Source organism: Erithacus rubecula, assembly GCF_903797595.1.
Source record: "Erithacus rubecula genome assembly, chromosome: 1".
Taxonomy (NCBI): domain Eukaryota; kingdom Metazoa; phylum Chordata; class Aves; order Passeriformes; family Muscicapidae; genus Erithacus; species Erithacus rubecula.
This window is the reverse complement of record NC_136658.1, coordinates 77360746-77376001: the sequence shown is the minus strand read 5'-3', so window position 1 is coordinate 77376001 and position 15256 is coordinate 77360746. Positions and strand designations below refer to the sequence as shown.

Sequence of the window (15256 nt, the reverse complement as noted above, 5' to 3'; positions counted from 1 at the left end):
AAAATAAACAAATCTCAGCCTGGGGAAGATCAGAAGGGCCGACAGACAGCCCTACTGGTGCTGATTTATACTTCCTTATCTTTTATCTCCTTCCCTCTCCTCCCCGAGCACATTAGCTGTTCTCCCACGGTCCTTCTCCCAGGGAAATCTGTGTGCTTGCCTTCTGCTATCATGCATCTTCAATTCTCAAGTTCTTTAACTCTTGAATTCTTTCTAATTTTACTATAATACTCCCGTTTTGGTACACTGCAAACCTGCTGGGGTAAAGCGCTGATTTGAACTTGTTCCCAACAGCGCACAAATAAATCCCTGATTCGGGAACACAAAATTTCCATCACTTTGCCCAGAAGCAATCTGAAAGAGCAGACACACAGTACTTCCCACTTCACAGCAAGCAGAGGAGGTGCTTTGGCTGACACTGCTTTTCCAGCTCTCCACAGAAGACAGGGGGAAGATGCCAGGAGGACAGTTATCCAGCAAGCACAGGCTTGCTATCCTCATGGAAAAACCTCCTTCCAAAGGCATTCTCCTCATTCACAGCTTGTTGGACCATAGAAGGTGGCTCTGCCCTGGTTTAACCGAGGCTACAGGGCTTCTCTGAATTAATCTGAATTAGAGTAAATTTTTCAGAAAACAGTCCAGTTCTGGTGTACATTTCTGGTGCTGATCAGTCAACCCCAGCTCTTCTCATATGTTGCCCCTGTTGTCCCCTGTATAACAAACTATTAATCAGGTGCTACTTTGTCTAATTTCAGCTACCAGCTCTTGTTTAACACATGTATTCAGATCAATGTTCAATCTTTCAAATTGTGTTTTGGTATCATCATTATGTTAATCTTCTGATAGATTAAGATGCATATTTTCTGAGCCATCAATATTGCTGTTACAATCAACTCTTCCATCTTAATGTCATCTATAGTACTAGGCTCTTACTTTGATATAAATTAATTTTTTATTTTTGCACACTGATTTAGATTCTGACTTGCTGTACAAGCAGCTATTTAACATCTGTCGAAAAGCTTTTATCAACATATGATATGAATTCTTCCATCTGGCATTCCACTGAACACAAAGCAGAAACATTTTTTAACACCTCTGCCTATTGTGTTACTGGCAATGCTGTAATTTCCATTTTAGACTTAGTGCTGTGAAAGAAAGACCTCTTTTATTCTGCTCAAGCTTTTAACTCAGAGGTTATTTTGCTTCTTCATCAACCCCTTACTATGCCTGGTTTCTAATCTATATTCAATTCTTCCCTGCTTGATTTCTCTTCTCTGCCTTCTTAACTGCTGCCTTTTCCTCTTGCTATCTTCTTTGGGGTTTAGAGAACTTCATCCAGCACCAGCTGTATTCACATCACATGAAAGTAATTATTACATAATATTTCAGTCTATATTAAGTGAATCAGAAAAATAATCACATCAAACCTTTAAAAAAAAAAGCAGCAAAGTTCACACCTCAGACTTCCAAACGTAATCCATCTGTGCTTTTCTGATGTGTTGTAATTATGTGTTATTATTTCAGGATTGCATAAGGGTATAATTTCTTCTGAAGATGTTCACTACTTATTTTCCATAGCAGCTAAAATCCAAAACATTGTAAAATTTCAGATTAAAAGCCTGATGCTGAGTTACAGTATTATAAACCAAACTTTTGGATAGCTGGTTCAGCAACCCCAGTGGGAAAGCATGGAATGCTGGAAAAGGATTACAGTGGTTTTCACATTTATGAAGAGTTACACTGCTGGTCACAAGAGAGGTCTCACGTTACTGAGAGTACACATTATTTGCTGGAAAATAAAAACTCTTAAAAAAAAAAAAAAAAAAAAAAAAAAAAAAGAAAGAAAAAAAAAAAAAGAAGAAGGATAAAGCATCAGACATTCGAACAGCTGGAAGCATTTTTAACAACTATCAAAAAAAGGAGAAAAAATTTAGAATAATATTTCCCCTTCTGTAGTAAGCCTCGTGGTGGTGGTATAATATGTTCCCTAGAGGCTTAATCATGTCTACTGTTCAACCCTCAAAGTTTATTTCATTTAAAAAGAATCAGTGAAGCCAACCGAGTTTCTTCATAAAAGAACCTGAAGCCATCATTCTGAGATGTATTTATTTGTCTACTAGCTCCCATCTTTGTCAGACATCCCACAAGTCATAAATCCAAGCAATAAGCTGCAATCCACCATGCTCTGGCAAAAGGCAAGATTTTCTTCCTTTCTTTGTTGGTATCTGATTTCATATTAAGAAGATATTGTTTGATGCCACTCTGATAAAACCTTGAAAAGACTGTTGTTTGCAGAAGGATCAAATGAGATGGTGAATTAAGGAGGTAATAGCAGCCATGAGCATAAAGCAATGTGAGTACTACATATAGTTTGAAGAGGTATCTGTACACTAAATCCAGTATCACTTGAATTTCTTTCAAATTAAAATGCAGGGGCAATCTCTTAATTGTAAATGCTCTGCTTATTCCGCCAATTATGATGCTTTATTTTCTTTACCACAGTGCTTCCAGAGCCTTGTCAGCACGAGGATTTCCGTTTGCTAAGTTCTTTTTGTCACAATGAATCTTTCAACGTGTGCCAGCTCCAGATAAACATAATCGTTAGTTTGTTCCAGTACAAAGCCCAGGCAACAAACAATGCAGGCTCCCTTAGCAACACCCTTGAATTCCCTTTGAAATGTACTTCCATTAAATACCTCCCTATGGGCTGTTAAATTTACATTCATCAGCTATTGTATACTTTACAGGCCTTCCCATCTTCACAATGGGGTCTTACTCACACCTAAACTGACACTTACTCTGTGGGTTTTTTAATGACTTTACTTACAGCAAAATGCCCACCTAGTTTGTTAAGCAAAACCATTCTCTCTTCTCTCTCAGGGAACCAACTGCAGATACACAGTGGAGTCGGTCAGTGGTACAAACCAGAAGCCTGGTTGTGGTACATGTCTGAAAATATACCCAATATGGTTTAATCAAAACATCTAAAAAGGTCTAAACCCAGCTGTACCAGAATGACAGTACAACTCACATAAGGAAACTTTCACCTTGCAAAAACAGGCAGTGAAAAAAACAAGGTAAAATATCAAACAATACACTTTTGCACAGATTCTGCTAAAACAGAGGGCAAACCATCCAATCAGCTCTGATTCTTGTTTATCCCTTCCCAAACATCCACTTTTTCTGGCCGGGTTCTTTTACCTTTACTTGCTTCTCTCTCAGCTATTTAGTCTCATTTCTCAGCTTTGATTCTCTTCCTCTCTTGCTTCTTTCACTGCATTTCTACTTAGCAGAACACTTAATATTTACAGTATCTTTAACAGCAACCTACAGACAACCTCCAAGCAAGGCCATTCCTATAGGAAAAATAACCAGTTTTCTTCCTTTTTTTTTTTTTTTCTTTTTCCCAAAACACTCTCAAATACCATTTCAGAATTTATTTAGAGGAAAAACAAACCGCACCGATAACATTCCCTTTGTTCATCATCCACTATATAATGAGCAACCTTACCAAACTGCACCAGTCTATCCTGTAAAAATATATTTGTTTTGAATTCTTTTGTTTCCCCTCCAAAACCCACCCTCCTGTACTTTAAACAGTTCCCCAAACTTGTCCACTCATCATTAAAATGAAACTCAATGTGAACAAACATGCAGGGACCAGATCATCTGTAGGGCACCTATTTTACTCCTTTGTCTCTCTTACATGTTGCAACATATGTCTTTCCTCCTTACTTAAAATTTTCCATTTCAGACCAGTAGGACCACATATTTACTTCTCCCATCTTTCTCTTCCCTATCTCAAATACAGCTCCTAGCTTTTCACTTCATTTCCAATTTTCCCATTGCTTCAAATACAATTTGCTCTTCCCCAGTGAAGGACTCCTACAGGAAATATGGTCAAAGAAAGAAAATCCATGAGCACTTGAGAAAGAACAGTATGAACAGTTCTGGTCCATAACATCAAGAGGTAAACCCTAGTAGTGAATCAATCCATGAACCAAAAGACCTTTCACCCCCTCCAGTCACCCGGAAGTGAATTCCCATTTACTCTCTTCCAACAAAATCAAATTTTCTTACAGTACATGCTAGAGGATTTGTTCTTTCCAATTCCATGTTTAAGCTCCTATGCAATGGAAAATAGTCATTTTCATAAATAAAACCACATGATCCAATGAAAGTATTTATTACCTTTCCATCAACATGAACAGTCAAACTCTAATAGCAAAACCAGTCATAACAATATTTTATCCACAATTATGAAGACATACGCAATCTTCCACAAAAGAAATTCATTCTGTTGTTATGAATCCATGATAAATGTTTCAAAGTCATGGTCTAAGTCTGAAACAAGGGCATCCACAAAATCTTCAACTGACGGGGATTTCTGAAGCATACCTACAAAAAAGCAAGACAAGAGACTCTTCATCAGGATGCTGTCACCTTGACAGCTTCATCAGTGATAACAATTACTGCTAACTTTTAATGCCAGTATACTACAGAAACAGCTATCAGATTTCTTTGTGAAGAAAAAAGTGCAACTATAGTGTAGAGGGAATATTTAATTTCTTCAAGATAGCTGTCACACATTTTCACAGACTTGACAAGGTTTCAAGACTGACAACTGATTTTTGTCATTACAATCTCATTTAAGCAGGGAATTATACCTGTTTTAAAGCAATGTAACTGCAGACTCAGTCATTCCTAAATGACTGAAATACATTAGTGATTGAGCAGGTGTATAAATCCTTATCTACTAAGTCTGAGTTCCAACCAAGTCAGAAAATAAATATATTTGCTCAAAGCATTACACAACTTAGAACCATTTAATTTAGTATTTAAAGTACAGCTGTATCTGGAATTTTTGACAAAGCACAGATCATAAAGAGAAGTATTTTCAATACACTGCAGTTTTAGTTTTGCTTTTTATACAATGCTAGAACTTACTGTTTAAGAATTTAAATTACTGCATCTGTTAGCTGGAGCACTTGGCTGAAAATTAACATAATGAATTAGTATTAGAATAATGCCCAAGAACTTTGCCAGGCAATTCTGTAAACAGAGGAGATAAAAATTTCACCCCTTCCTCTTCAGAATCCCAATTTTTAGATGGCATGAGACTATTAAATTATTTTCAGATTTTTCTTTGCACTTAACATCACATACAGCTGGTCTTTTCACTATCACTAACACTCTCAAGATTACACATGAAAATTTATTGCATAACTTATACCAGAAAAAAAACCTAACCAAAAACCAACAGTACAACTGCCAAATAATGTAAAATTTAATCTTTTTATTTCTTTGAAGTGATCTCTTCTTTCTGACATCTGCCAATGTAAATATAACCTTGTTCTACCCTTTCTGATCAGTGTACCTACTGAACATAAATTTATATTCTTTCACATCCTCAACTATATTTGCTTTTGGTGGAAATTATAATTTAATGCTGCCAAAAGACTATAATCTTTTACTATAACACAATGATTCAAAACCCATCAGGAAACAGACCAGCTCAAAGTAAATTGGTGTGAGTAACCAAAAAGAATTTTCTTGCTAAGACCTTACAGAATTCCATTTCAATCTGATTTAAAGACATGTTACAAGTGTCTACACAAGCTGCCATGGTCCAGTAGATTAATAGCATGCACTAAAAGAAAAAAATCTTTCACGATATATATAGATTGATTGAAATTATGTTAAATGAATTTGCATCAAGCTATTTTTAAAATGATAGAGAACAGAATTAATATTTCCAAATACATGGTAAACATGTCATCGACTCTAACGTTACAAAAATCACAGTGGAATTACTTGTAGTTCACAGTGAAAAATGGCTTGCTATGTGCTGGGCTGAGAAACAGATGTGTGCAGATACCCAGCTACTGATCTGAGCTCCCCAGAGAGCCATGGCCTCTTGCAGACTCCTTCTCTCGGGTTCCTGGCTGGGGAACACACATATTTGCTCCCTAACAGCCTTGGAAAAATTCCAGTTAAACTCATATTTTCCTGCAGTTTTCACAGAAGAGAGGAGAGTGCCTTAAAAAGGTGACAGGGATGGCAGCCCACTGGAACATGTGCAGTCATTCCTTTTTCACCAGATATCAGTATGGAGAGATGACTAAAATGCTGCACAGAGGGTACAGAAAGACAGCCACAATAGACATAACCACCACCCCCTGAGCCCCATTGCTTTAAACTGCCCTTCCGATACTGACTTATAAAGAACAGCCAGTCTGGATGATGCTCAGCAAATTCTATGACACACTAACAATTATTCTGCCAATTATCAATACATTGCAAAAAAGAAGCTCCCATAGGGATAATAGGCAGAAGAGAAGAAACTGAAGTTGGGATTATCTTCAATGAGATTTAATTTCCCCTCTTACATAAAAATGGCAAATCATAAAAAAACATTCCAACCCTAGATATTACAAAATGAGTAAGAGAAATATAATTAACTACAGTATACTTGGATGCATTTTAGTGCAGCTGAATACAGTCTTATCAAATATCACTCAAAACTTGTTACAAATTGTATTTATTTATTAAAACCAGATTTGCTTTAAATATGTAGGAGATTCCAAAGTTACTCTGGCAATGGTGATGTCAAATGACCTCCTATCCAGTAATTCCAGCTTTTGATAACAAAAACAGATTTCAGATTTCTTGAATTAGTGGTTTGTTGCATTCTCATTTTCCCAACACTGACATCAAAAGCAGACATCAACAGACTTCTTTCTTTTGCAAAGAAGGGACAAAGAGTAACTGAGGTCAGTGCTAAAGAACTCCTACTGTAGTGAAATGATGATGCCCTCATTAAATAAATAACTACAGATTTTAGAGTACACAGGTCCAAAACAAGCAGGCAATGATGGTATTTCTGTGTTTTAACTTCTTACTCTACACCGATGTGCTAAAAAGTGGTCATGTCTCTCTTCAAACCCCATTAAAATATATCAAAGCAAGATCAGCTTTGATATATTGTAAATACTCAGCACTTCAGTCTAAATGATTTAGTAAGATGTCCACAAGGTCTGATGGTTGCAGTTTTCAAATTTAGGAGTGTATTTTAATACGTTCAGCCCTACTCCTATTTCAGCTCAGTCTCTCCCAAGCCTAAGGCAACTGCATAGCTTATCTTCGCTGCTTTGAAGTTTCTTTCACATTACAGCACTGTGGTTAACCACACCCTTTTGAGAGATGGTTAGCTATAACCTACAATCACTGAAAATTGAGAGAAGAATAAAGCCTGTGGCAAAATTTGGCCTCTTCCCCCCTGGAACACTAATTATTTTGAGTCGATGTAGTTTGAGCTAACATATGCCGTTCACATCACCTTCTAGGATTTATGTATATTTCTTACACTTTCAAAGAGATGTACAATCATTATCTGAAGATCTTTGCAGCCTCTTCAAATTATAATTACCCCATGAAGTTCAGTCTGAAGCATGGAAAAGCAAATTTTCAAACAGCATTTGAGCAAATGGTGTTTATTTACACAGCCAGTTGGTTTGGTTACCATGCAGGCACAGAGCTGAGTATGACTGTGTGCAATGCAATACGGCATCAACAAAGCAAGAACACAACCTCACACATTTTGCACAAGGATTTCTTCAGAAGCCCCAAGGGCAATGTGACTGCACCAAAGCTGCAGAAGTGAACTCCAGGATATGTTCTATGCTCTCAGTTCCCAAAACATCCAACCCAGTAGTTTTCACACTGCAATTCACTTTCTGCCTATGCACCTGGGTTTCTTTCCAGCCAGCAAATGCCAAGGGAGAGAGGGAGGAATGGTGCACACCTGAATCTTGTTCAGACCTGCAACCAACACACAACTGGACCTGGAAGGGACACCTGGGTTATATAACTTTAAAGGAATTTGGAATCCCTAATGCCGTGTAGTCCTAGGAAGGAGAAAATCTGCAAGAGCCATGTAGTCAACACAAAATGACAGAGGAATCAAGTTCTTCTCAAAATGTATTTTTTCTCAAAGGAAAAACTGAAAGAAAATAAGCCTCTCAGACAAAACATTGTCCACTCATTTTCAATTGCTCTTGATATCCATATTTGTGACTATTTCTGTATTTCATTGGCTGTCAAGGGAGTAAGATAAAAAGAGTCACTTCAGAAAATGTGTCAAAAAATTTCAAAAAACCTCTATTATTTTTTTTAAAGGAAACAAATACCAAGAGAATCAAATACAAACAACAACAACACAAAAAAAGTATATTGTGTTTCCTAATTAAAGACTAGTTCAAACAGGAACCTTGTCAGTAACTCCACAGGTCAGATCCTTTATCTTTCCTAATCAGTACATCTGTGGAATCATGTTGGAGAAAGATGAAAAGCTAGGGTCATATCCAAACACAAAAGAAAAACAATAGATAGCTTCTGAGAAGAAAATCATAACAAAGAAACTGCATAAATGAAATGTGCCCATGAAGTAACCTGCTATCAAACAGCCAATGAACATGGCTAACTTCCTAATGAGGTAAGGCAGCACTTCAAGGGTGAGGCTGCAGATGTGCATCCGAAAGTCAAACGTGCAAGCCCATATAAAAAGCCACCTGAAATAACAACGTAAAGAACTTTCTGAAATAGGGCACTAGTGAGTGAAAATGTTTCTCTGAAGAGGAGCAAAATCAACAAGCTTTAAAGTTTGATGGAATCTGTCTTTAATCAGGTACGTTTTGTTATTTGCTATGGAAGCACAGTTTTGCAACTGATGGAAACCAACAGGAGATGGAAATCAAGTAGTCTGGAATGTCAATAAGGAAAAAAAAAAGCAGCAAGAAGAATGAGAAGCACACTGAATCTAAACAAACTACTTTTCTCCATAAATTCTCTTTTTTTTTTTTGTAATACATACAGACCAATCAAATACAAATGTAACTTTTTTCATCAGGTATAATCTATGAGCTTCCAATAATCCCAAATGAGCAATCAAGTTATTGTCTTGTCAAAACACCCGAGTCACCCTAATTTCATTCTTCAGGGTGTCATTCAAGCACATTTGTTAGGTTTTTTACTTAACTATTTCTACTGTGTACAAATGAACATCATGATATACACAGACAAAGAATCTGCTGATGAACGCTGGTTATTTTTATGATCTTGAATATCAGTTAGGATTTCTGTATAAAGACAGTAAAAGTGAAATTCAGAATATGAAAGTGGCCAGGGAGATAATCCGAAGCAAGAAGATGTACCTCTAATGGAAGAGGATCAGATCATGGAACACTTAAGAAAACTGGGCACAAACAAGCCCACAGGCCCTGGTGGGATGCACTCCTGAGTGCTCACAGAGGTGGCAGATGGCATTGCAAGGCAACTCTCAGTAATCTGTTAAAATAGAAAAGACTAGAAAAATGCAAAAGTCACATCTATCTTCAGAGGAGCAAGCAACAGAACCCAAGGAACTGAGGTGACCAATCTCACCTCAGTCCTAAGAAGGTGCTGGACTAGCTAATCTTGGAAACTATTTTCAGACTCATGAACAGAAAAAAAAATAAAAATCAGAAATAGTCACCATGGATTCACCAAAGGCATGCCATGCTTAAATAACTTGATAACCTTATACAGTGAAATAACTGGCTGGCAGAAAAGGGGAGAGCAGTGCACATCACCTCCTTGGACCTCACTGAAGCCTTTGACACTGGCTCCCATAGGATCCTATCACATGCAATGGGGAAAGCCAGTTTCACTTCTGTAGATTTTCTGTAAGACCATCCACAGATGAATTTTGTAACTTCATTCAAATAGTACTTTATTCAAGGAAGCACACTGCCAACAACTTCAACACAGTCTCCAGGACATTGCAGAAAATTCCATGTTCAGTAAAATAAAGAATATATCCCAGAAAGAGATCATAAGCATACCTGGTGTTTAAAAGCACTTTTTCTTTCTCTGCCATATGACTTACAACGCAAAAATTTGATATGTTTTAAAGATGCACATTCCTGTCTTGCAATTTCTTAATCCACAGTTCTGGGCTACAGTTTTTCAAGGTTAGAAACACAAACTCTTCAAGAACAGTACAGAGAAGTAAGTCTGGGAACTCATACTGAATGAAAAGTAACCCTGTAGACCAGAAACGTAAATAGACAACCTAAAAAATATATAGTTGCTTAATATATGATGAGTCTAAGGAGAGCAGAGGTCATGACCTCAAATATAAACAGATGGGCCAAAGAACTGAAATGTTCCAGACATGAAACTGTGTCAATCTCATGATGAAACACAGACACACTACCACTGTCTTCTTTATCTGTAGAAAAAAGTCCCACAAGTTACAGTCTGCTAAAAAGAAGTGAACAGAGGCCAGGGAATTCATATTCATTCTTAATACTAAGAATTTCAGAGAAATTTGAAGGATGTGCCAGGACTTAGCAAATGCTCATCTTAGGAACAGTAAAAGTAATGTTTGGTTTGAATTCTGCAACATTACACAGGAAAGTCTTTACCCTGATTTCAAAGATTTGAGAAAGTCAGCAGTATCTCAAACCTGTTTCATTCTCCTGGCATTGTTTTTTAAGGTATGAACACACAGAGTATTTTTGTTATGGGTATGAATGATTTTTAGAAGTTATTTTCCAGATTCAAAAGGCAAATATGGCAGTGAAATGAATAATGAGCTGTGTTTTTTTATGACAGTTGTCAGAGCTGCATTTCATGAAAATGTACACTCAAAGTACTTATACAGCCAAAGATACTTCGCTGACACTGAAATGATGCGGCCAAAACAAGTTCAATTTCTCCTATACAAAATAACCAGAGACATGAATTCCAGGTAAGGAAAAGTTACTACTTTATTGTAACCAAGAAATGATGTAATCTATCTTCCTCCCTTTATTCTGAATTCCTTTGACAGCCTTGTAATACAAACCTTTCCAACACTTCAGCCCAGTTATCTGTGGCTACTCCACATACCACAAGGAGTTCTACTGACCACAATACAAAGGTGATGACCAGTCCACTTGAATTTTTCTTTTACAAATCCAGTGAATATCATATTTAAACTAAAAAGACCAAGTTGGGAAGTGCAGAGAAGCTGAAGTTCCTTCCTTTCACAGGGGAACAAAACAGTTACAGTTTATTTCCTACCTTGCACCATCAGCATGGGCTCCTTTCCACCACCGTGTGCCAGCATCTCTCTCCGATAGCGCTCCCCCATTGCCCTGGAGAAACACAGGTGTTAGAGCCATCTGCAAACACAACCTGTCCAGCCTTCACTCAGGTTTGCTTCTAGATCTCTACAGAACTGACTGACAGAGACCAAATGAAATTTTCCACCCCAAAACAATGCCATGTTGACTCCTCTAATACAAATTCCATTTAAAATCCCACTATGAGGAACTGAACAAGACAAATTTTATACACATGAATGTGTTTTGGTGCTTACAGAAGTTAATTTGTGAACAACATTTCAGGCTTCATTATGCCAAAGGGAAAAGTTGCTCTGTTACAGTGTCCTGAACATTCTGCAAAGGTATAAGAATGCTTACAATTTGTGACCCCATAATTTACTTTTTAATTTCGCAAAGCAAAACGAGTAGGATAGCTACACTGAGCTTTGAAGTTGGTGACATAAAGCTTGTTTAATACCCACAGTTGCTTTGATTTTAATAGAAAATTACAAGCAATTAGTCATCTATGAATTTCAAGCTCTCTAATTACATCTAAATAGGGATTTCAGTGCCTCCCAACTGACACACCTGTATTTTAAAACATTGACACAACTTTTTTTACCAATGAGCATGTCCCAAAGTGTATATATATATGTATCTGTGGTTATTTTGCTTTGTAGTCCTCATAAAATCAAGAAAAATGCTAAAAACTAATTTGCATCGAAAAAACCCACCAACCTAATTTGTTTCATGCTTTCCAGAAGCAACTAGCATTTCATTTTATTTAACATTTCTGTGTTTTTACCTATCAAACGGGTTCTGAGCAAAACACTGTTTCCACACCATGGAGGCAACAGCCCTGGACATGAGGTAGGAGTAGTATTTGGCACCGTAGCCAACAAGGTGACTGAAACGCAGCTGCCAAGCCTGAAAGAAGGAAAAAACCCAAACTCCATGTTATCTTTTTAATTCTTTACATTGTTCAACATTTTCTTATGGATGATGGAAGAAATCTGATACTATTAATGATAAACAAAAAAGAAAAAAAAGAAAAAACATAGCCACCAGAAATAAATCCCAGAATGAACAATCCTTTATTAGAAGAAGCATTTTTCAATCTAAATGCTGCATATCCAATATACCAGTCATCAGGATTGAAACTATATATAAACAGAGTCAGAAAGGGAAAAAGTCCAGCAGTAAAATAAATTACTCATATTTGATAATAGCTGTGTAGTTCCGCTGGTCTTGAACAAAACTCATGACTACCTTGTTACAAGTAAAACAATATTTTATAATTTTCCATGTGGATAAGTGCAGTATCACACTCGGAAAAGTTCAATTTATAGCTTTTGTCAGAAACAAAATGGTAATAGTGGCTTGTGTTTAATGATATTAAAAAAATACAGTCATCCATGTGGCAACAATCTCAGAGGTACACAAGTTCCATCCACACGCAATGCTGTAATTCACAGATTTGTCTGCACATTTTTAAATACATATACATAGAGCAGATTATAATTGACAATTATATTGCTATTCATTTACGTATTATTTCACATAGTGACTCATTCAAGTGATGATAGACTTATTTTTTAATGCTGCTTAGTGTTGACTGTTTCCTTATGTTTTCTTAGCACAGAAAATCAGAACTAGCAGCCTTATCTTCACAGAAATCAAAATACTTCTTCATTTTTATTTCCCTGACTGCAACAGAATAATTTAAATTGTGACAGACTTCCAAAAGTCATCTGGTCCAACCCTGACCTCAAAGCAAAGCCAGCTTTGAAGAGATTTCTCAGGGCTCTGTCTAAATTCTCCTGGGATGAAGATTTCATCACCTCTCCAGTGTGATGTGTAAAGGCAAGTAGGTCCAAACTGAAATGTTGTTCCCCAACAGATTCAGGCATAGTTTTTGAAGTGAAAATGGATGTATAAAGGAAGGAGTATGAAACTTCCTTTGTCCTGCTGGCTCTAAAGAAACTCCAAAGAGAAAACAAGTGCCCTGTCTTATTTGTCCTCCTATCCAAAGTCAAAACACTTAACATTCTCATGATATGTCTGTTGTCATGGCTTTTGCAGGTGCTATAAAAACAGAGTTTCAAAGAGGAACTAAAAGATGAACAATAATGTAGCACAACTGATGTTTTAAATTTAAATCCATAGACTGTGAGATGCGTGTTCTTTCAATGCCTGAAATTCTGATAAAGCCTAACAAAAAAGTGAAAGGAAATATGTAACTTTTCAAAACTATTTGTCTTTGCAATTCTTTAGAAGACTGCAATTAACAAACTCCTTGTTTTTTATAGCTGAATTAAACTATGTTTCTTTATTCAAGAGAGTCCTGATTATTATCTTATTCATTATACACCCAAAAAGATGTACATGTATTCTAAAAAACAATGACCAACTGAAAGGGTGGAAAAGGTAAGTATTTGGCTTCTACTTCGTCTTTTTTCCTTAAAATAAAAGGGAGCAAACAGTCCTTCATAATCTAAATTACTTTGAACAGCTGATGAAAAATAAGTTGCTAGCTACTCTACCCTTCCTAAGCAACACCTACAAATAAAAGTTCTCAAAGCTGTAGTTCAGCCATTCAAAAGCTATTTTTTACAAGATAGCTACCTCCACCCTAAGGCTGATGCCCAAAAATGAAATTTGCCATGAGTGAAGAATTGGGCTTCTACTGGAGACCTACACAACTGAAGTAGGAGTAGCAATGTTAAATGAAATGAAAAAAGATCTCCAGTCTTCGATTTTCCTATGGGTCTTGATGTATGGTACTAATTCTCTAACATTATTAACTTTTTTTCTCTATTTTTAAGGTAAAGCACTGTACCTCATTGCAATGCAAGTGTGTTACAACATCCGTTTTGCTTTGAAAGGTATTTTGGTTGCCATGTTTATACTTTATAGCTATAGTTTTTCTAACTAGTCCCTTAATTATAACCACAATCACTAAACTGAAAGCACATTTTGAAACAGAGCAGAGAGACTACATTTTTAGAAGACTGAGCAGGAAAACATGTCAGTTTCTTTTATAAGTTTTTAAAGTTATGATTAGAACTTTCTACTCTCTCTCTCTGGAATGTGGAAAACTTTACTGATAAATTGGTTTCACATATTCAGAAATGGTTTTTAGGCTACAAACAAAAATAATTTCCAGGTGTTTGGCCTAGTGAAGGATATTTCTACCTCTCCCATCAGAAAGGAATTACTTTGATAATCATATAAGCTGTAACTAAGACAGTATGTCTTCCCTGAAACCTCACATTACACTGTTCACTCAAATGCTCTCAGTGTTTAATGGTCTGCACCTAAACCAGCTCATCTGCACTTCCAGGTCGATCAACTATTCCATTTATGCAGTTTGTTGAAACTCTGTATCACAATTAAGAAAGGAGAGAACAGCTTCTCAGCAATCCGTCCAGAACTAAAAACTTGATTTGAAAGTCTGCACCTAAAACAGGCCTCAGTACCCTCTGCTCAATTTTGTTTGACCTTGTCTTTGCTACTAGGCTTTATTAACAAGTTTTGCACTGTTTTCTTTCAAAAGAGAAAAGGAAAGAGTACAGAAAGACCAAGGAATGACACTACTCATCTTCCTCCGTGCATCTGGGGAAGCATGCAAATATGATGAAGTGGAAAATTCAAAGATTTATCTGGAATAGGACAATATCTAAAACAAGAAACAGAAATAGAGGATGAGTCAAACTGCTACTAAGATTGTTTTCCCATTGCAAACAGCAGTAAAGGAAAACCAAAAACAAACAATGCTATTCCCTACTGAAATTTGAAGCCTATATTCAATATTTTTTTTAATTAGTACAGATTTCCCCCACCCTAGAACATGAATAACACTAGCGTGTCATCATTTCCTACTTTCCACTACTTTCGTCCCAGTCCTCACACAAAGTTCCTGATCAGGAACTCCCAATCTTCAATATTACCCAGAACCCATTACACTATTCAAGTCCATTTTCTGTCCTAACAATCAACTTTTCAAGACTGGACTTAGCTACCTATAAAAATATATTTAAACATTAAAACACCCATCCTCTACCCTAATTCACAAGGAGCTACCTGCCCACATAAAAAAAAACCAAACCTCTTCCTCTCCTCCTACT

General features: G+C 36.6%; 1 protein-coding gene across 1 annotated transcript in view; it reads right to left on the bottom strand.

Annotated features, from left to right (window-relative positions):
- Window positions 1-4170: 4170 nt before the first annotated feature.
- Window positions 4171-15256, bottom strand: part of MIPEP (mitochondrial intermediate peptidase) — a 64491-nt gene continuing 53405 nt past the window's right edge. The window contains exons 17-19 of the mRNA XM_079321074.1: window positions 11935-12056; window positions 11107-11180; window positions 4171-4398 (exon numbers count right to left, since the gene is read on the bottom strand). Coding sequence (XP_079177200.1) covers window positions 4304-4398; window positions 11107-11180; window positions 11935-12056 — 291 coding nt within the window. The 3' untranslated portion in view covers window positions 4171-4303. The remainder of the gene's footprint in view (window positions 4399-11106; window positions 11181-11934; window positions 12057-15256) is intronic.